Source organism: Coenobita brevimanus, chromosome 98 (genome assembly GCF_032717465.1).
Source record: "Coenobita brevimanus isolate Jiangsu-jjx chromosome 98, ASM3271746v2, whole genome shotgun sequence".
NCBI lineage: Eukaryota > Metazoa > Arthropoda > Malacostraca > Decapoda > Coenobitidae > Coenobita > Coenobita brevimanus.
The window spans coordinates 26,470,019-26,493,700 of record NC_137051.1 but is presented as its reverse complement, the minus strand read 5'-3'; the positions used below and the strand labels follow the sequence as shown (position 1 = coordinate 26,493,700).

Genomic DNA, 23,682 nt, shown 5'->3' with positions numbered 1-23,682 from the left:
GGCACTGATATAATTGGGCTGGCCCATTATCTGGTTGCACAAAGTCCTGCAGCTCTCTTCCTATCCCCAGAAAGGAGAAGGGTAACTTCAGCCTGCAGTTCACCAGGTTCACTTCCAGCTGAATCCGGAGTGACAAGAACAACTGATACACATTGTTAACCGTATTTTCACACTGCAGGAAAAATTCAACGTTGGTCTCACGTCTTTGGTATTGGGGGCTTATACTGTGCAGTATACCCTTCTTATCTGCAGAATTTGCATCCGCGGATTTAAGTTTCCGCGAATCAAACTTATATTAATACTGTACTATACACAGTACTTTAATTGGAAATTGGCATGCAACTCACACTTCTTTTGTAGCTACAGTTAACACACGCGCACCCACGGGCATTCCCGCCACTCCACCAGTCTTATTGTAAACACCAATCAGTTCGTTACTTACATTGTCGTCGCCCTTCTCATGTTTACAACTCTACTGTACTTAATTGTGTAAGTGAAAAATGGCTCCCAAGAAACAAGTAAAGGATAAAAGCAATTCTTCTAAGCCAAAGAGAGAGCATAAGGTGTTATCTGGCATCCTGTCAGAAGGGTCAGACTAGACTCACAGCCTACCTACAATGCTGCCACACATCTCGTCGCCTTACTACATTGGCATGTAGGACCTGCACTACAATCATTGTCATCATCATACAGCAATCATCATTGTCATACATCAATTGTCATCATTGTACGAAGGTTATGAAGAGAACACACAGTCTTTTGGTGAGTGTTAATATGTATTTGTAATAATTTAAAGTATCTTTTTATTTTATCAAGGATGTACTTAGCTTATGTGGAAATAATATGCCATTTTGTGATGATGACTTGAGTATCCGCGGAATTTGCCTTCTGCAGGGGACACTGGAACCTAACCCCCGCGGATAACTAGGGTCTACTACTATATGTTTTCTTCTTACCCTGGACCTTTTCTCTGGACCCTTTTATGTTGTACAGCATGATACGAAGTAAGTATTTGTACACACAGGCAGGCTACACTATGGGGAAAATCCTTAAACATATAAATGAATAAGTAAATGCACATTAACTTTTTTTTTTTTTTTACCCAACTTGCTATTCTAGAATGTATATGTCGTCATTGATTTATTACTACTGTAGATGATTATTGCAATAGTCTGTATACATGTGTTTGATTATACAGTTTTCACTGGTTTGGATGTAGTTTTGCTCATCCAGCGTGTCGGGTAATCGGAAAACTTTATTTATTGCAGAGGATTCCATCAAGCATAGGCAACCTGCGGAAACTGCGTGTTTTGGACTTGGAGGAAAACAGGTTGGAAGGGCTCCCACCAGAAATTGGGTTCCTGAAAGACCTACAGAAGCTTATAGTCCAGTCTAACCAGCTGTCAGCCCTTCCTCGTGCACTTGGGTAAGGGACATAATCTCATAGGTATGAGAGGGTTCCCCGAGTTGAATATCATTATTAGTCTTCAGCCAGAATTAAATCTTTCTGCATTGTTATCCTTGCCTGTGGAGGAAAACCAAAAATATACAATTTACTAATAAACAGATATTGCCTGATTCCTATATTACCTTCATTGTTACAAATACTCCTATCTTTAAAAGTATTGAAATTCTCGATGTTTAAGTTAACAGTCCCCTCAGCTGGACCATGTTACATCACTTGCTATAACCGTTTTAAAGAAATGTGGATTATTACACAGAGTCCATAACTTCTTCACTGATGAGCAGTTAGCCATAATTTACAAGAGTTTTGTAGGTGGGGGCTCCCATCATCCACCCATTTCGTGTAGTGGTACTCTGTTTTTAGGTTAGCTCTACATCAAGTGGCATGCCAAATGATTTCCTGTAAACCAGGAAATCATTTACAATCCTGGATGGTAACCTTATAACCAAATGACACGTGTTCCCTACGTGACAACAAGTGGGTTGGCAGAAGGTTAGTGCCCCTCCCAGAAAACAGCTAACTAAAAATACGAACAAGAAGCCTCAAACCAGGACTGACCAAAAGATGACGACTAAGGACCGAACAAAGGACATGATCCGGATGACAGTGTGAAATGTAAGGGGTGTAAATGATGAGGTGAAAGAGAGAGAGATTGTCCAGGTGCTTTTGGGTGCAAAAGTGGATGTATGTGGATTAACTGAAACTAAATGGGGAGGTAAGAGTGTGAGAGAATGGGAGTATGGATGGGGTATATGTGCAGGAGTAGGTCAGAATGAGAGGACAAAAGAAGGAGTGTGTATCGTTGTGAGTAACAGATGGAAGGATAATATAAGAGAGTATGGATCAGTTGGCTGAAGGATTGTGTGGGTAAGATTGAAAGTTGGGCTACAAATGTGGGTGATCGTGTGCGTGCATGCGCCAACACAAGATTGTGCAAGCAGAGTGAGAGAAGAGTTCTGGACAAATGTGGAAGTGTGCATGGAAGATGAATGAGTGAGTGTTTTTGATTGATGATATGAATGGTTGGTAAAGTAGGGAATGTGAAGGTGAATGAAGTAGCTGGTGAGTTGGGTGTGCCTGCTGAGATAGACGAGAATGGCAGTGCTTTAGTGGACATTTGTTCTGGGAGGGGGTTGGTGATAGCCAATACCCTCTTCAGGCACAAAATTATCCACACATATATGTGGTGAGTGATGAGAAGGGTGGATGGCGAACTGAATGAAAGGAAGGCAATGATTGATTATGTGTGTGTGGATGAAAGGATGTGAAGATGTGTAATGGATGCAAAAGCATATAGAGGTTGGGGTAGTGGATTTTCTGACCACCACTTGGTGGTGGTCAGAATCAAGGTCCAAGTAAAATTGAGAAATAGAAGAAGGGAAGCACAGGAGGAAGGAGTATATGCGAGGAGAATGGAAAGGTTACAAGAGGATGAGAAAAAGGCAGAATATAAGAGAGAAGTGGAGGAACGATTGGGTAAATATGAACTGGAGCAGGTGGGGGATGTGGAAGGTGTGTAAGAAGTATGTACAGCATGTGAGGTGGTGTGTGGGGTGAAGAGAAGACGAAAGGGGGTGCAAGGAACAGCATGGTGGAATGAAGAGTTGAGATAGGCTGTGGCACAAAGGAAAAAAGCTTATAATGAATGGATGAGAAATAGGGGCTTGGAAGAAATTGAGAGACGGAAGGGAGAGATATATGTAGAAAGGAAGAGAGAGGTGAAAAGATTAATAAGAGAGAGTAAGAAGAGAGTGGATGAGGAATTTGGAAGAAATTTGAGTGTCTAGTGGAGGGAATGTAAGATGTTCTGGAAAGAGGTAAAGATAGTCAGACAGGGTGCCAATGAAGTTAGTAGGGGAGTGAAAGATAAAAATGGTAGATTACCAGCGGAGAAGGGAGAAAAAGTGATCAGAGGGAGAGAACACTTTAATGAATTATTGAACATAGAGAATGAAAGTAATGCGAGTATAAGTGGCTGGGGAATGGCTGGGGGAAGGAGGGAGGTGAGAAGACTGGAAGAAATCAGTAGGATGGAAGTTGTGGAAGCAATGAAGAAAGTTAAAATGGGGAAAGCCCCAGGAATTGATGGAGTGTGTGGTGAAATGCTGAAGCATGGGGGAGAGATAGTAGTAGAATGGATGTGGAAGATGTGCAGATTGGTTTGGGAGGAAGATATAGTCCCGGAGGATTGGAAGTCAGGTATAATTATTCCCTTGTACAAAGGAAAAGGGGAAAAAGAAGTGTGTGGTAATCATAGGGGCATTTGTCTTCTTAGTATAATAGGAAAAGTGTATGGTAGTATACTTATTGACAGAGTTAGAGAAAGAACAGAGAAATAAGTTGGAGAAGAACAGGGAGGCTTTAGGAAGGGAAGAGGTTGTGTAGATCAGATATTCATTCTTAGATCTTTAGTGAAAAAGTTTCTAGAGAAGGAAAAGAAGTTGTATGCAGCCTTCTTGGATTTGGAGAAATCATATGATAGGGTGGATAGACAAGGACTGTGGAAAGTATTGAGACTATATGGAGTAGATGGGAAGTTGTTGCATGCTGTGAAGAGTATGTATGAGGGTGCTAAGGCTGCAGTGCATGTGGATAGTGAACTGAGTAAGTTCTTCTATTTGAAGGTTGGGTTGAAACAGGGATGTGTCATGTCTCCATGGTTGTTCAGTCTGTATATGGATGATGTTATAAAAGAGATACAGTACAAGGTAGGGCAGTGGATGTTGGAATGGGCCTAATGAGAGAGGGCAGTGTTTGGAAACTCCCTGTACTGTTGTTTGCTGGTGATACTGTGTTGTTAAGTGAAGACGAAGGAGAGCTGCAAGGCTTGGTGGATGAGTCTAGGAGAGTGTGTAAGAAATGGAATCTAAAGGTGAATGTAGGTAAGATTAAGGTTATGGTCTTCGAGAGAAATGAAGTCAGTGAATGTATAGTGAGGTTGGATGATGAGGAAATGGAAAATGTGAGTATGTTTGAGTACTTGAGTAGTGTGATGATTAAGGATGGAAGTTTGGAGGATGAAGTGCTTGAAAGGGTACAACAAGGAAGAAAGGTTGCTGGTTCCTTGAAGGCAGTGATAAGAAACAGGGAAGTGATCATGGAAGTGAAAAAGTTATTACATGACAGTATTGTGATACCAACTCTAACGTATGGAAGTAAAGCTTGGACGTTGTTGGAGGGACAGAAGTCAAGAGTGAGAGCAGTGGAAATGAGTTATTTGTGAGGAGCCTGTGCAGTCACATGGAGAGACAGACTGACCAATGAGGGTGTGAAGGAGCATTATGGTGTGGATGTGGATTGATAGGAAGCGTTAGGAGAAACACATTGAGGTGGTTTTGTCATGTGGAGAGGATGGAGAGTGAGAGACTGATGAGGAGAGTGTATGTGAGTGAGGTGGAGGGGGAGAGAGGGAGGGGAAGGCCAAGGATGAGATGCAGGGAGTGAAGAGGTATATGTGAGAGGAGGGTGTGAACTGGGAGCAGGGCAGTGAAATGGCTAGGGACAGGGTGACGTGGAGGCGATTTGTTTGTGGCCACCCCATATAAGGGATTAAGGCATCTGGCAGTAGATAGATAGATAGATAGACAGATGTGCACTCTCAGCTGGAATATTGTTTACTCTTGTTGAATAGATGTGGAGAGGTTGCGCAAAAACAACTGAACAAATTTCAGAACAAAACTGTTAGAATTATTAATAACCGTACTATTACCAACGAGCTACCATCCCTACAGGTATGAAGGAATGTTGCCTCCCTTACATTTTTTTATAGATACTGTACTTTTATGGCAAATGCTTAGACGAAGTTGCATCCATTGTGCCACCTCTCCATGCCTTCCTGCGTGCTACACAGGCATCTGATAGCCTTCATGATTGGACTGTCACACTACTACAGTACTCTCGCATCCAGTACAGTATTTTTGTCAGACAGTACTACCGTACTGGACTAAGCCCGTACTGGACAAACAACAGGCCTTATGGGAAGAGTGAATAATGTCAGACAAGCCTTGAAAAAGCCTCCCCAAAATTCAACTTAACTGCATTTTGACACAGCTAAGATTTTACCAACCTTTAAGGTGAGTGGTGATGGGCTTAGGGGGAAGAGGGAGGGGTTTCCGAGGCTGTAGGAGGTCCTACTGACCCCCCTGGAGGAGGGCCTTCAGGATCCTGGGGAGGCCTTGCTGCTTAACCCCTTAACTGCGGGGCGTCACTTTCGTGACGCTTGGGAGTAAGGGATCATACTGCGGGGCGTCACTTTTGTGATTCTGTGTTATTTTGAATTTGCCCGGGCATTCAAGTGGTGGCTTGTATCATCTATCAGTACTGCCAATGTCCAACACTAGTCAGCACTCCTAATCTCATCTGTACTCCCATCCATTGTTGATAATTTAGCCATTTCTCCCCGTTCTTGACTCCCCTCCCTACCTCCCCTCCATTACCCTATCCTCTCGCCTGCCCGGCCGTGCTACACGAAGTAAATCTTCCCTGGAACTTTCCATTGATTTCATCCTTTGAAATAAGCCCTATGCCCTATTCTTATACCAATTAATATATACAAAAAAGAAAGAAGTGAGATTGCCATATACCTGGAATTGGCTAATTATCACCTGACAACACCTCTCACGTGCACTTGTTCGCTAATTTTCACTGTTTATTTCCCCTTATAATATGCCGTATAATCTATTCTCGTAATAAAAATATATATAAGAAAGGAAGGGAGAAGCCTAAGTGATATTTACATTCACCTGGAACTACCTGATTTTTTATGCATTGTCTAGATTTCCTGCCAATCATTTCATAGCGTATATATAAGCAGCTTTCACCCCGCTGACATTGGCAGCATTGCACTTCCCCTAGGCAGGCCACCACACTGTATTCAGTTTACTGTCGTCTTTCAAAGTGAAAGCACGTCGGATTCGCGCTTGCCCAATTACTCCGCTTTTTAGCTCCATGCAAAGGGCCCTGTGACCTCTACCCCCTACTAAACCTCGTATGGAAAGAGGTAAAGGGGTAAGTGACTGTGGAACGTGAACTGGCTAATTTGTCAATGAAAATGATAGACAGTGACAACGATCTATCTGATGAGTAAAACAGTGCAAGTGGAAATGTAAATAATGTGTAAATAATGTGTAAACAGCAATTGAAAGCAATGAATGTAAATGTAAGTGAACAGTGGAAAATAGTTTTATAAGTTACTGCAAGTGACTGCATAACACAGTGTGAATAAAATAGAATGTAAATAATGTAAATACAAATATAAATGAGTAGTAATATAAGAATACGAGTATATATACTAGGAGTAATGAAAGTGAAAGTTTCAGTCTAGCATGTATGAATACTATGAGTTATGAAAGTGAAAATGAAAGTGACAGATTCACTCACAATGCTAGTATACAGGACAAGAAAGTGAATGCTACTTATTTTACTGAAAGAGAAATTGAATGCCTACAGTGACAATAAACTACTATTGCTGAAGGAAACTTATGGATAAAGAATGTAGATATATATAAATGTTATATAGTAATAGAAATATAAACTGTGTGTGTTTTTATGAATAATAAACGACAGAACACCAGCGGCGAACGATGTCAAGTGGGAAGGTCATACGCGCTCGTAATTTTTATTGCATTCACAGTGTTTTTTTTTTTGGAGTATGGATTCCAAACTATTTGAGAATCATAGAATAGTGTTTCTTGTGATAATATCAGGCTATGGTAATCATATTACGTGTTGTCGGGAAGTGTAAAGTGGGGACTTCGTTACCCAGCTTCAGAGGTCTCCACAAGTCCTACGGTACTCAACGAAGGCTCAACAAACATCCCAGGAGATAGCTTAAGGTATGTGCCATATGTATATTTAATTATAATAATCTAGGACTAATAACTAATTTTTGGCAAATATTTTTATCGAGTCTGTCGGAGCGTGAATATATCCGCGAGACACACAAGTCAGGCAAAAACAACCCCACGGTTTAGTGGTTAAACCTCCCTTATAAATCCCTCATAGTCACACACTGGCACATCGTCGTCTTTGTCATCAGGGGGAAGTGCAATACTGTATGTGACTGACTCATGGCGCGAGTCACACGGATGGCGTACTGGACTGGTGCGGCAGTACTAGGGAAATGTTCCTCAGTGTTGGCCATCTTCCAGCACGCATGCGAGTAATAGTCCTGGATGCAGCATGTTTGTACTAGAGAAGAACTCGGATTTGGCCTGCTTTGTGCGGCTGATCCATCCCAGCAAATCCGTACTACAGTAATAAATTATTTTATTTTTCTGGCGACCGTACTGGACAAACACATACTGGATGCGAAGGTACTGTACATCGCAGAACTGCCTAACGGAATTCTTTTATTCCCCGAACTGCATCTCTTTGGAACTCATATCCCCAGAGTGGTTTCCCCCCAAACTTCAGCCTATGGCTATTGAAGTCCAACTGTTGCAGATTTTTCATGAATGGAGGACACCTGTAATCAGGTGTATGGATTATTATTTTTTTTTTTTATTGTTTTTCCTTCCTCTTCTGTTATTGTAAAGAGAGAGAGATACAGACAGACAGACAGACAGACAGACACAGAAGGACAGACAAACACTAGATAGAAAGACTATCTATCTATCTATTGCCAGATTCCTCAATCCTGTTTGGGGTGGCCACAAACAAATCGCCTCCACGTCGCCCTGTCCCCTACCATTTCACTGCCCTGCTCCCAACTCACACCCCCCTCTCTCATATACCTCTCCACCCCTTCCCTCCATCTCAGTGTTATGAATACAGTGAGTTTACATTATTTACTTTGAACTTGGCGCACAGCGCCAAACAGCTTTGTGTACGCGCAGCCCCTTTCTTCCTCCCCTTGGCCTCCTCAGTTACCGCCTAACTACCATCCTGGCTAGACGCTTATTGTAATGGATACTGCATGTGCTCGTTTTTGTGAATAAACATTGAATAAACTGCAATACCTCACCACTAGACCACATGGGAATTTACAGTATTGTTCATTGTTAAGAAATTAGAATTCAGAGTGCATTGGATTAAATGCAGAGTTCTAACTGGCAGTTGAAACTGGCATGGTGCAAGTAAGAACAGAATGTGCAGTGATAAACAATTATAACTCACATTGCAAAGGATTAAGTGCAGCACAACTCTGGATTACTGTATGTGCTTCAAGAGCATTTTCACCACAGCCAGAGCCTTAGAGGAGGCGGGTTAATCTTTGTAACGGCCTTGGACGTGTTGTAAATGCCCTGTACAATGCTAAATATGCCTTGGCCCCAATTAACGCGCCTATATTGTGGATGTGCGAGCGCGCGCTATTTGATGTCGCACTAATTGAAACACATAACTTATGCGGGAAAAATTCATTTGGTAGATGAGTGACTCTAACTTTAGGGGTTAAACTTTTAAACACTGATAATTACCGTAGTACTAAATAACTGTGTACATATATACATGCAAATGTGTACACATACCCTCGATGGGCTGGTCTAAACTGGTTTGCTGAGGCCCCCCCCCCCTTGATGAGCTGGTCTAAACTAGTTTGCTCCCCTCTCTCTCTCTCTCTCTCTCTCTCTCTCTCTCTCTCTCTCTCTCTCGTAAATAATACAATGTAATATGCACCCAAATCGCACTAAAATCATAGCAGAGTGGCTGAAAGTGTTATTTTATATTATACTTTGAATTACTGTGATAAATTATGCAAGTGATATAGTGACTTTTGCTATAATCAAAGTCCCATGCTAAACACATTACCAAGAGAACATTTTTTGTGGTTGCAAACTATGCATCTATGCTGTGAAATGACTCATGACATTATACAGTATCATAAGTTTTGTAAAAGTAAGTGATAATAAGTCATTCATGAAGTTTTATAAAGTTTGTAATGATTTTCCTCTTATCGCTACTGTTCCGCTAAAGTCTAGCATAAACAGTGTGGAATATCATGATAAAACCATACGAGACTGGCTAGAAGTTTTCTTTTTTTTTTAATTTATTATTATTGTTGTAATTATTGTGACATGGTAATGTGGCAGTAACCCTAGTTTGTACGGAAAAAATCTTGTGGATTGGTGGAAATTTCCTCCTCACTGCCTGGGCAATCCTGCATCAGATGGTCAAAACACACATTGTATTCTCTTAAATCGTTCTCCGGTCTCGGAATACATACGGACATTCAGTTTGTTGCAAATGATACTAGAAAGATTGAAGTTCGTCTTACTGAAATATTAGCTCTTAAGATCTAGGATAAGTAGGATAAAACACAAATTGAGAACACACCATTTTTTTCCTATTTCTCCACACTGAACACATTCAATAGGTTGTCGTCATGGCCACTGCAGTCAAAGGGTTAAGGCATTGGTAGCAGCCAAGATTTGGCTGACTAGCATTATGGAGAGCTCTCTTGTGTTTCTGGTGTTACTGACATCGGGGTAACCTCCTCTTGTCTCACCTCCTGTAGTGCATCGTTGATAGATGCTGCAGTAATCACATCTGCTGTGGTGGCTTCACCAGCGTTGTTAATTTGAGACATTGTGGATATTAAGGGACAGCATGCACTATTTGATCACACGCCAATTGGGACCTAGGTGTATTTTCCATACTCAGTTCTAATTCCTCATTCTCTGGTTCCTTTTCATTTATTTCATGCTTTCTGTCCCTTATCTGTATGAATAGGGTCTTAACACGTTGACCGCTTATCGGGCCATCGATGTACCGAGCAGAAGTTTCCCCCTCAGCATATTGGTACATCCTTGACCCAAATGTCCCTTTTCAAAAACTTTTGAAAACGTGAGTATATAATCAATATTTATTTCCATTTGCATTTATTAAAGCTACAGATGTGCTGCAATGGTATTATTTAATACAAAAATACTTATACATAGGTAAGTTATTGATTAATAATCAGCTAAAAATTTATTTGTTTTTCGTTCATAATTTTTTATACAAAATCAGTTTTCACACAATACAGTTAGCTCAAATGCATTATAATCAATATCATAGAAAGGCAGGTATCAAATATAACACTTATGAATGCATTTCTTGTATAAAAAGCAAAAAATCAACACTCCGTTTTAAAAAAAAATTGAGATAATATTTCATAAAATAAAACATAGTTCCGAGATGCACAAGAAGCCTGGTAACAATTTATAAACAAAGTAAATGAATTACATAATGTAACAGTAAGTAACTGTAAAGGAAAATACTGCTAAATTTAAAAAAAATCTAAAAATTTTAAATCTTATGATAAATGAAGGTTATATAAAACATACAAAAATAATTAACTATTACACTATATGACTCGTAATTTGCAAAACTGAATATCCAAATATCTAATTTTTGCCCTGTATTATACAACCTATTAGTATGAAGCTGCATGCTTTTCATTGAAACATGAAGTACAAAGGTGGGGTTGTCCATCACACCCAACACAGAAGGTTGATACTCTCCTTGGAGAGAGAGAGAGAGAGAGAGAGAGAGAGATGTGCAGCTTATTGAAATAATAAGACATATTTTATAGGTACTAACATGTATAATTAGAAAATACACATTTTTCTAAAGTAATGAAATGGTACATCGATGCACCAATTCGCAGAGCAACAAGATATCATCAGTAGGTTGCGTTTTGGTACCCAGATGCACCGAGGCAACCTCGGTACATCGATGCACCAATACGCGAGGGGAGAAAAATATATTAGTGGTCGGCGATTCGGTATACATATGTACCACGACTTTTACTGCTCTAACCAATGCATCACCCTCTAAGAGTGAACCATACCTCCTCTCCCTCCGAAAGTCCAACGGACACTGGCAGGGGAGCGAAGTGAAGTTGACGCTGGGAGGGCGAGAGTGCAGGGTTGCCAAACGCGGCGAACGTGTTAAATAGGTGCTGTGCATGTCCGGTAGGAAGTCATGTAGGTGGTTTTCTGAGTTAGACTGGGTTAGGGTCCATAAGTACCAGTTCAGGAGGCAGGGTCCCAGTATCTGGACGATCCCACTTCCCGGACATGCCTTTGGGTGTATTACATCGGATATGGAGAGATTACTGTATACAACGAGTCCTTGATAAACGAAAACCCGAAGTACGAATTTTCAATGTTATGAAAGCGTTGAATATAATACAAATTCCACAATACGAAAGTATCTGTCTTGATGATACGAAAAGCGATACGAAAGGAAATACAGAGATAGACCGATTATCCGGGCTATATGATGTGAAGGTATGCCCGATTAGTCCGAAATCACGATTAATCCGGAGGAACAAAAGACAAGTACTGTACAGTTAGACTGATTTATTTACCAGTAAATGTACACTTTAAGTAGCAGAAAGACCTTACCAAATTCAATGAACAGTATATTCCTCCAGCTTGTTTCTGTATTTTTCAGACTGTATTCAGTTTGGTAAATTACTTTTTCTTGCTGAAAAATTTCCTCCCTGTTACTATCATCACGTTCTTTAAGCAATACCTACGATTATTTCCAGCACAATGGACGAAACTCATCGTACTCGAATGTGGACTTCGTTTCCCAACTGAAGATTAGGTTAGGTTAAATTGTTAGGTGCAGTTAAGCTAGGTTAGGCCAGGATTAGTTAAACACTTAGATTAGAACAGTGTCATCTGCCATAACGAATCAAACAAAGAGTCGTCACACCAGAACAGCTGAAAACATCTGGGAAACAGATTTAACGAGAAATGTTTATTTATCAACCCAGAAATAATCAGAAAAATATAACAGACTATCAGGATGAACTGATTTGGTAAGGTGCTTTTACTGCTTACAGCAAAGCGTAATGCGTGTTTGTGAGTTCAGAAATTTGTGTGCTCCTGTGGCAGACCTTGGAACCATTTTTTCAAAGTTATAAAATCAATTTCTTTTTCTTTCATATGTGAAGAGACTTGTCTGGTACACCTTGCTTTTTCCCCTCCCCCCTAAACCCATCTTGTGATTTGCAATGGTTCGTGAAAGAATTAATAAAATTAGGGGGCATGTTACATTAGCATGGTGGTAGGTGGGGGCGCTCACCATCCACTCACTCAGTGTAGTGCTGCACTCAGGTGTCTGGCCTGTCCTCTCCTCCATCCTTCTTTCCTTCCATCTTCTATCTTTCTTTCCTTCATTCTTTCCTCGTCCTTCTGCCTACGGGTGACTTTACACTCCCTCTTCTGTCTTTCATTCCTTCATTCTTTCCTCTTTCTTCTGCCTATGGGTGACTCTACACTGAGTGACAAGCCAAATGGTTTCCTGTACACCAGGAAACCATTTACTATGCTGGGTGGTAACCATATAACCAAATTTTGGCACCTGGAGGTTTAGTGGGTAATTATTGTGCTCCAGTCGGATTGAGCTGGTGAAGGTTTATATCCAAGGGGTGGTTGGGGTCTATTGCTCACGTAATGCCACTCAGGGATGAGGGAGGTTGGTCACTCTCATCTTGAATGATAGGACCAACTGCCTAGCCTCTGGCTCTTACGCTCCTCATGGGGCAACGCAGGATTGGATGATGGATGGATGGATGGTTACATTAGCAGTTAAACATGAAATCAGGGCGCATGTTACACTAGCATTTAATCATACCGGCAAAAACATCTGGGATGAAAGACCGCCTGGCTGTTTGGGATGGTAGATTAGGGTCGTGTAAACATACCAGTGACCTTCGTTCCCTTCCCATAATTGTTCACAAATTTTTATGGCTCTCCGTAACTCAACGTCACTGACACCGGTATAATAAAGCATTGTTCAAGGCTGACAGTCATGAAGGGGTTAATGGAATACATTATTGTTTGTATCAGTACTCATTCTTTCACATATACACATAAGAATGAACAATAGAATGTGCAATAAATGTACACTTAAATGTAAGAAGCAGAAATAACTGTATGCTCTGTCGGTCCGAAATGTGTTGGGAAGCGATAATGAACGAAGAACGTGGAACCTTACGAGAACACGTGAGGTGAAAGTATTTTTTCTTATTAGTAAACATCTTTGTTCCATTTCATCCCCTATAATTGTGAAACTCATAAATTTTCATCTAAGCATACAGCCTAATAACCTTACCAATTCAATTCATATTCCTCTAGTTTGTTTTCTGTATTTTTCTGCCTATTTTGAGGGTGGTAAATTACCTTTCGCTGAAAGATATCCTCTTTTATTATCATAAAATTCCCTAAGCCTTAATATTATTTCTGGCATAATGGAGAAAACTTACTCATAATCAGGGTGCATGTTACATTGGCATTTAAACATATCGGCAAAAACATCCGAGATGAAATGGCAGGCTGTCTGACTGTTTGGGATGGTAGAGTAGGGTCATGTAAACATATCAGTGACCTTCGTTCCCTTCCCTTAATTGTTCGCAGTTTTTTATTGCTCTTCTTAACGTCCCTGACACCGGTACAGTAAAGCATTGTTCGAGGCTGGCAGTTATGATGAGGTTAATGGAATGCATTATTGTTTGTATTAATACTCTCACACATACAGTACACTTAACAAACAAAGAATGAACAGTAAATGTATGTATGATGAAGAAATAACTGTATGTTCTGTCATTCCGAAATGTGTTGGGAAGCGCGATATCTAACGAAGAATCCAGAACTGAATGCTAACTTACGAGAACACGTGAGATGAGTAATTTTTTTTGTGATTAGGAGACATTTGTGTTCCATTTTGTTCCTTAAAATTGGGAAACCCATTAATTTTCGTCTAAGCATACAGCCTAAAGACTTTACCAGTTCACTTCATATTCCTCCAGTTTGTTTTCTTTATTTTTCTGTTTTGAAGGTGGTAAATTACCTTCTCTTGCTGAAAGATTTCCTTTATTATTATCACATTCTTTAAGCTGTACCTACGATTGTTTCTTACACAGAAGTGGATTTAGTTTCCCAATTTCCCAACTGGAGCCCAGATTAGGTTAGGTTAGGTTAAATTATTAGGTAGTTAAGCAAGGTTAGGCTATGCCGGGTGTATCAGGTGCCTCACCAAACTCCACCCTACCACCCTTGTGATCGAGTTGTGAGCAGGAGGTGTGGGTGGGCGCAGGGGGGAACAGACTCTGGTTTACCTATGCCTCGTTCACTAACAACTAGATGCTTCCTTTTTAAACTGGAGATATCGTACAGATAATTCTATGTATTACTGTACCACTGAACCATTCGGTCATGGCCAGGATATGCCGAAAGCTGGATAATCGAGCGTCCACCGTATGAAAAATTCATAATGGGCACTCCCTTGCAGCGAGGAAACGAACTAACCCCTCTCTGGTAAAGTTTTTTGCACGCTTCTCAGTTGAGTCCACGGTTTCAGGACAATTCGCCATCAGGTCAGTTCGCCATCACAGCAACAACAAAACAGTTCACCGTCAGGATGATTCTGTGTCATTTATTTACATATCAGTTTATTTAGCAAGTACTGTACATTAGTTTTCAAGTTATATAAGCTATAAAGGTGATAATGGTTTATTTTTATGATAAATGTAAAATATGGCATCAAATAGTTGGTATTAACAGAAAAAAGTATGTTGAAACGTGAACCAGGTGACGTACAATGTTTCACTTCTTCGTTTAACATAAGGTTACATATGAGACTGACATTTATATAAATGCCTAATAACCTCAAGTGAACGATCAGCATACTCTAAAATTATATGAATAATCTTCATATTACGTCTACATTCTCAGCTAATTAATCTATCTCAACCTACTGCTTTCAGAAATTACAATAAAAATTACTGAAGACAGCTGTAGGAGATGCCAGATTATAATTCAAAGTCAACAACAGTAAGGCAGAAGCTGGTTAATAATTGACTACAAGTGCAATTGTAAATAAAATCCAAATCGTACGCTGTTGAATAAATATAGACCTTGATAGTTCCCCATGAAATGAGTTATTATAATAATCAATTAAGTTATTTATAGAATGACGGGGAATCGTCTTGGGTGTGAATTGTCCTGACAGGGAATCATCCATGTTTTGATGGCGAATTGACTTCACGGTGAAAATTCCCAGAACCGAGTCCATGTCCTTCCTTGCAGCCTCTCTGTCTATCTATCTATCTATTGCCTGACGCCTCAATCCCGTTTGGGGTGACCACAAACAAATCACCTCCAAGTCGCCGTCCCCCGCCATTTCACTGCCCTGCTCCCAACTCACACACCCCTCTCTCATATACCTCTCCACCCCATCCCTCCATCTCATCCTCGGCCTCCTCCTCCCTCTTCCCCCCTCCACCTCACTCACATACACTCTCTTCGTGAATCTTTCACCCTCCATCCTCTCCACATGGCCAAACCACCTCAGTGTGTTCCTCATAACTCTGTGCATGAGTATATTTTTGCAGCTCTACATCTTTTCATACTGTTTAGACATGCCTCTCAAGCACCCTGCATCATCTCCAGTATTGGGGGAGCCTGCTGCAAAGAAGCAGCAGCATCGTACTCTAACTCTGGAGAGGAAATTGGAAATTATAAAACGTCACAAGGAGGGGCAGGTAGTCTTGGAGATTGGGCATGCTTTAGGCCTTGCAGCTTCCACCGTTGGGACTGTGACCAAGAAAAAGGAGATGTACTAGAAAATGGCCACCTCGTTCTCTACATCTACAGGTATTACTTCAAAATAGGGGGGGTAAAGTTTAGGTAGGAGGGTCCGAGGGGGTCCTGGGACGCATCCTCCCATTTCTATGTATATTTCAATGGGGAAAATTGTTCTGATATACAAAATTTTGAATTACGAAAGTTTTTTTTAGTCCCTATCCCTTTCGTTCATCGAGAACTCGTTGTATATACAGTAAAACCTCGATATAACGGACTTCAATATAGCGGAATTCGCTTTTAGCAGACTCGAGGAGCCAAGTGGACTAAATTCTTATGCGTCAGGGAAAGTCCAATAAAGCCAGAAGCAGTCCTCTCTTGAAATAAACGAATAAAGAAACAAACGGAGTAGATACTATAACGTTGGTTCCTCCACTCTCTCTCCTCCTCCATACCTTCCCTTCCTCCCCGTCCCTCTCCGGTGAGAGAGAGAGAGAATGTAAAATTGAAAATGAAAATAACTGTGAAAATAAGAGTAAAAGTGAGGGTGAAAGAGAGCACACAAGTGAATAGGGAATGTCAGAGTCAACAGAGAGAGAGAGAGAGAGAGAGAGTAAGTACAGAAATGACAAGTGGCGTCCCCTTGGCATAAACAAATGAGGGAGATAGGCATAACCTTGGTCCCTCTCTCTCTCTCTCTCCAGTATTTCCTCCCTTTCTCTCTGTCTCCGGGAAAGGTGAAAGTGAATGAAAAAGTGAAGATTAGTGAAGGCATTGTGAAGGTGAAGGCAAAAGTAGAAGTGAAAGTGAAGGTGGAAGGTGAAAGTGAAGTTGAAAGTGGAAGTGAAGGTGAAAGTAAAAGTGAATGTGAAAGCGAAGGTGAAAGTAAACATGAAAGTGAAGGTGAAAATGAAAGTGAGGGTGAAGGTGAAAATGAAGGTGAAGGTGAAAGTGAAGTCAAAAGTGAAAGTGAAGGTGAAAAGTGAAAATGAAGGTGAAAATTAATGTAAAAGTGAAGATGGTGAAAGTAAAGGCCAAGGAGAAAATGAAGGTGAAAGTGAAGGTGAAGAATGTAAAAGTGAAGATGAAGGTGAAAGAAAAGTTGAAAGTGAAGGTGAAGGTGAAGGTGTAAGTGTAGGTGGAGGTGAATGTGACAGTAAAAGAAGGGAGGGCAAAAGTGAAGGTGAGTGAATAATTGTAAAGGTAAATGTGAACATGTGAAAGTAAGGTTGCAAGTGAAGGTGAAAGGGAAATTCAAAATGAGTGAAAGTGAGTGTGAAGGTGAAGATGAAATGAGCATGGAAGAGAATATGAAAGTGAATGTGAATGTCAGAGTGAACAAGAGAAGGTAAAAATGAATGGGAAGGTGACGATGAAGGTGGCGACGGAAGTCAAAAATATGTGAAGTAAAATAGAAGTGTCCAGTGCAGAGAGAGAGAATAAATGCATGAATGGCAAGCAAGCCTATGTGCATAACAAAGGAGAAGTCAAGGGGGGAGTCCTGATGCCGCTTTTATCGGACTTTCGCTTTTTTCGGACTGGCTTAGGCCCCAATTAGTCTGATATAGTGAGGTTTTACTGTATATATATAATATATATATATATATGTATATATATATATATGTATATATATATATATATGTATTTATATATATATATAATATATATATATATATGTATATATATATATATGTATATATATATATATATGTATTTATATATACAGTGAAAGCTCGATTATCCAGGCTCAGATTATCCAGCTTTCGGTATATCCAGGCCGTGACCAAATGGTTCAGTAGTACAGTAATACATAGAATTATCCATACGATAGCTCCAGTTTAAACAGGAAGCATCCAGTTGTTAGTGAACAGAGGCATGGGTAGACCAGAGAGAGTCTGCCCCCCCTGCGCCCACCCACACCTCCTGCTCACAGCTCGATCACAAGGGTGGTAGGGTGGAGTTTGGTGAGGCACCTGATACACCTGACCTTGCCTAACCTTGCTTAACTATCTAATAATTTAACCTAACATAACATAACCTGGGCTCCAGTTGGGAAATTGGGAAACTAATATCCTCTTTTGTATACAATGAGTTTCTTCCATTGTGCCCGAAACAATCATAGGTACATCTTAAAGAACATGATAATAAAGGAGGAAATCTTTCAGCAAGAGAAGGTAATTTACCACCTTCAAAATAGAAAAATACAGAAAACAAACTGTAGGAATATGAAGTGAATTGGTAAAGTCTTTAGGCTGTATGCTTAAACAAAAATTAATGGGTTTCCCAATTTTAGGGAACAAAATGGAACAAAAATGTCTGCTAATCAGAAAAAAAAAAAAAAACTCATCTCACGTGTTCTCGTAAGTTAGCATTCAGTTCTGCATTCTTCGTTAGATATCGCGCTTCCCAACACATTTTGGACTGACAGAGCATACGGTTATTTCTTCGTCATACATACATTTACTGTTCATTCTTTTGTTTGTTAAGTGTACTGTATGTGTGAGAGTATTAATACAAACAATAATGCATTCCATTAACCCCATCATAACTGCCAGCCTCGAACAATGCTTTACTGTACCAGTGTCAGGGACGTTAAGGAGAGCTTTAAAAAACTGCGAACAATTATGGGAAGGGAACAAAGGTCACTGGTATGTTTACACGATCCTACTCTGCCATCCCAAACAGTCAGGCGGCCTGCCACTTCATCTCAGATGTTTTCACCGATATGATTAACCCCTTAACCGCGGGGCGTCACTTTCGTGACGCTTGGGAGCAAGGGATCATACCGCGTGGCGTCACTTTTGCAATTCTGTGTTATTTTGAATTCGCCCGGGCTTTCAAGTGGTAGCTTGTATCATCTGTCAGTACTGCCAATGTCCAACACTAGTCAGCACTCCTAATCTCATCTGTACTCCCGTCCATTGTTGACAATATAGCCATTTCTCCCCGTTCTTGACTCCCCTCCCTACCTGCCCTCCATTACCCTCTCCTCTCACCTGCCTGGCTGTGCTACACTAAGTAAATCTTCCCTGGAATTTTCCACTAATTTTCATTCATTCATTCATTGCCAGACGCCATGTATCCCAAACGGGGTGGCCAAGGGCTTAGAGTTCATTGTTTTACAGGGAGGGGCACTAATCCTCCACCAACCCCACTTGACACGTAGGGAGAACGTTATGCCAGCAGCATCTGGTGTTCCCAGGCGATCACCCATCCAAGCACTAACCAAACCCAATGTTGCTTCATCCATTGAAATAAGCCCTATCCCCTATTCTTACACCAAATAATATATACAAAAAAGAAATAAGGTAAGTGAGATTGCCATACACCTAGAATTGGCTAATTATCACCTGACAACGCCTCACGTGCACTCGTTCGCTAATTTTCGCTGTTTATTTCCCCTTGAAATATCCCGTATAAACTATTCTCGTACTAAAAATATATATAAGGAGGGAAGGGAGAAGCCTAAGTGATATTTACATTCACCTGGAACTACCTAATTTATAATGTATTGTCTAGATTTCTTGCCAATCATTTCACTGCTATATATTAGCAGCTGTCAAGAGGCTGACATTGGCAGTAATGCATTTCCCTAGGTAGGCCACCCCGGCCCACCCCTATCAGTTCACTGTCATCTTCCAAGGTGAAGGTATGTCTGTTTGCTCCTGCTGACTTCCGCTGCTTTTTAACCCCATGTAAAGGGCCCTGTGACCTTTACCCCCTACTAAACCTCGTGTGGAAAGAGGTAAAGGGCTGACAATTGAAAGAGAGTGACTACAATCTTTCTGTTGAGTAAAACAGTGCAAGTGGAATTGTAAATAATGTGTGAATAATGTGTAAACAGCAAGTGGTGGCTGAATCGGTAGAGAGGTGGCCTGCAGTCCTGATGGACCCAGGTTCGAATCCTGGCTGGGGCGGGGAACAGTTTAAGGATTTGAATTTCATAAAAGCAGACTTTACTGATCTACCAGAAGACCCGCCGACATGTCATAAAAGTACCCCCGCTAATACCAATACACCAGTCCTGTATGAGACAGTCCTAGCATGTATTCAATATGGACAGTGGGTGTTAGTGCCGAAGTGGTGACATGTGGAGAGGTGTATGGTATGTAGGAGGACTACTGGACCTTGAGAGCAGGCTGTGAAGCCTATGCTCAGTGTCGGACACACACACACAAAAAAAAAAAAAAAGTGAATGCAATGAATGTAAATATAAGTGAACAGTGGAAAATAGTTTTATAAGTTACCTCAAGTGACATTGCATAACACAGTGTAAATAAAATAGAAATGTAAATAATTTAAATAAAATAGAGAACGTAAATAGAAATGTAAATGAGTAGTATTATAATATGAGTATATATACTAGGAGTAATGAAAGTGAAAGTTTCACTCTAGCATGTATGAATACTATGAGTTATGAGAGTGAAAGTGAAAATGACAGATTCACTCTCAGTGCTAGTATACAGGACGAGAAAGTGAATGCTACGTATTTTACTGAAAGAAATTGAATCCCTACAGTGACAATAAACTACTATTACTGAAGGAAACTTATGGATAAAGACTGTGGATATATATAAGTGATATATAGTAATAGAAATATAAACTGTGTGTTTTTATGAATAATAAATGACAACACCAGCGACGAACTAGCGCAAGTGGGAAGGTCATACGCCCTCGTAATTTTCATTGCTTTCATAGTGTTTTTTTTCTTGGAATATGGATTGCAAACTATTTGAGAATCATAGAATAGTGTTTTTAGTGATAATATCGGGCTGTGGTAATCATATTACGGGTTGTCGGGAAGTGTAAAGTGGAGACATCGTTACCCAACTTAAGAGGTCTCCACAAGTCCTACGGTACTCGACGAAGGCTCAACAAACACCCCAGGAGAGAGCTGAAGGTATGTGCCATAAGCATATGTGATTTTAATATTCTGGGACTAATAACTGATTTTTGGCAGATATTTTTAGGGAGTCTGTCGGAGCATGAATATGCCCGCGGTTGCCGCAAGAAAAAGCAAATCAAGCCCGCGGTTAAAGGGTTAAATGCTAATGTAACATGCACCATGGTTATGAGTAAGTTTCCTCCATTATGCCGGAAACAATCGTAGGTAAGGCTTGTTCTCGTAAGGTGGCATCCAGTTCCACGTTCTTCGTTCGATGTCGCTTCCCAACACATTTCGGACCGACAGAGCATACAGTTATTTCTGCTCCTTACAGTTAAGTGTACATTTATTGCACATTCTATTCTTCATTCTTATGTGTATGTGTGAAAGAATGAGTACTGATACAAACAATAATGTATTCTATTAACCCCTTGTTGGCTGTCAGCCTTGAACAATGCTTTACTATACCGGTGTCAGTGACACTGAGTTACGGAGAGCCATAAAAACTGCGGACTATTATGGGAAGGGAACAAAGGTCACTGGTATGTTTACACGATCCTAATCTACCATCCCACACAGCCAGGCGGTCCCTTCATCCCAGATATTTTCGTCGAAATGTTTAAATGCTAATGTAACATGCGCCCTAATTTTATGTTTAAATGCTAATGTAACATGCTCCCTAATTTTATTAATTCTTTCACGAATCATAGCAAATCATAAGATGGGTGTATGGGGAAGGGGAAAAAGCAAGGTGTACCAGACGAGTCTTTTCACAGCTGTAAGAAAAAGACTCTGATTTTATAACTTTGAAAAAGTGGTTCCAAGGTCTGCCATGGGAGCACACAAATTTCTGAACTCATGAACATTGAGGGGGATAAACATACGCTTTGCTGTAAGCAGTAAAAGCACTTTACCAAATCAGTTCATCCTGATAGTCTGTTATGTTTTTCTGATTAATTCTGGGTTGGTAAATAAACATTTCTTGTTAAATCTGTTTCACCGCTATTTTTAGTGATTATGGTGTGACGACTTTCTGCTTCGTTAACATAATGGCAGAAGTCACTGTTCTAATCTAAGTGTTTAACTAAACCTGGCTTAACCTAGCTTAACTGCACCTAATAATTTAACCTAACCTAATCTCCAGTTGGGAAGTTGGGAAACGAAGTCCACATTTGAGTACGATGAGTTTCGCCCACTGTGCTGGAAACAATCGTAGGCGCAGCTTAAAGAACATGGCAATAATAACAGGGAGGGAATTTTTCAACAAGAAAATGTAATTTACCAAACTGAATATACTTAAAGTGTACATTTACCGGTAAATAACTCAGTCTAACAATCCAGTACCAGTACTTGTGTTTTGTTTCCGCCGGATTAATCGTGATTTTGTACTAATCGGGCACCCCTTCACGCCATATAGCCCGGATAATCGGGCTATCCCTGTATATATGTATGTATGTGTATACTGCATATATATATATATATATATATATATATATATATATACACACACACACATACAGTGGATTCTCAAATTTAGATGGGGATATGTACCAAAAAACCGCATCAATATTTAAACTGAACTTCTTATGGGAAAGATTAGTTTGGGTGCGGGGCCTCCGACCTAACTACCTAAAATTATGATTTTTTGCCCACACCCCTTGTAAACTTTATGAACTATAATTGTGGTTAAGTACCTGTAGTTCTGCATTGTATTGCCATACTGTCAGCAAGTGTATGCTTGGTGTATTTTTGCCCTTTCCTGTATTGACATTTCTCCTTTGGCTGTGAAGATTTTAGAGGTGCCAGGCTGCTCTCGTCCATTACCACTGAAACCCGAAGAACCACTCTCGCTTGCCATCTTGAAACAGGTAAGTTGCGACGAAAATACAAAGAAAATACATACAACTAAATTGCAGTCAAATGCATGTCCACATATGGAAGGTACAGGCTGAAAGTGCAGCACTTGGCTGTAGAGGGCTGGCTGCTGGCAGGACAGTTGCAAGATGGCCGCCGACAATAGAGCATCGCCTTGCACGTGGCTTGTTGTTGATGCCTACTCCCATCTGGGAGCTCTTGTCCTTAAACAACATGACTTTTTTTTTTTTTTTTCTGTCTGTTGTTCACTTCTATGTTGCTCCTTATATTCATAATTACCGTACTTCTCTTCGTTTCAATATTCTACCAACTGTACAGTATTTGCTACCACCTGTATTCATTTTTTTTAGTATTTCTACTATTGATTCTCTTCCTCTACTTTTGTTATATCTTCGAGTTATTAAAGTATTGATTAATTAATAGTAAGTATACAGTAATCCCTCCAATAGCCAACATAATAGAGCCATAGGCAGGTCTGGATAGTGGTCCTGTCCAGATATTGGGCCCCAGCTTATGGATTTGTACTTATGGACCCTAACTTACAGAAACACCTATACAACTCCCTCTGGACATGCATAGCACCTATTTAAGACCCAAATCACACCAATAAGGCACATAAAAGACTGAAATAAATGCAAAAGAAGCATAAAATGAGAGTTTTGAGGTAGGTTCATACAATATTCAACATTCTGGGTACACTTACAAGTGCCTGGCCCTTGGACTGGTACTTATGGATCCTAACCTAGCCTAACTCAGAAAAACACCTTCCTACTGCACATGCATAGCTCCTAACACCCTATTCACACCAATAAAGGACATTAAAGAGTGAAATGAGGTGTTTGAGGTAAGTATAGTATGGAAAAAAGTAGTGTGAAACATTCTGCCTACTTACAGCAAGTCCATGGCCATCTCGATGAATAACCGCCTCCTCTCGGACT

General features: G+C 40.4%; 1 protein-coding gene across 1 annotated transcript in view; it reads left to right on the top strand.

The window, feature by feature from the left end:
• Positions 1-23,682, top strand: part of LOC145414104 (uncharacterized) — a 255,196-nt gene that overhangs the window by 181,873 nt on the left and 49,641 nt on the right. Inside the window, exon 8 of the mRNA XM_080283663.1 lies at positions 1,269-1,426. Coding sequence (XP_080139789.1) covers positions 1,269-1,426 — 158 coding nt within the window. The remainder of the gene's footprint in view (positions 1-1,268; positions 1,427-23,682) is intronic.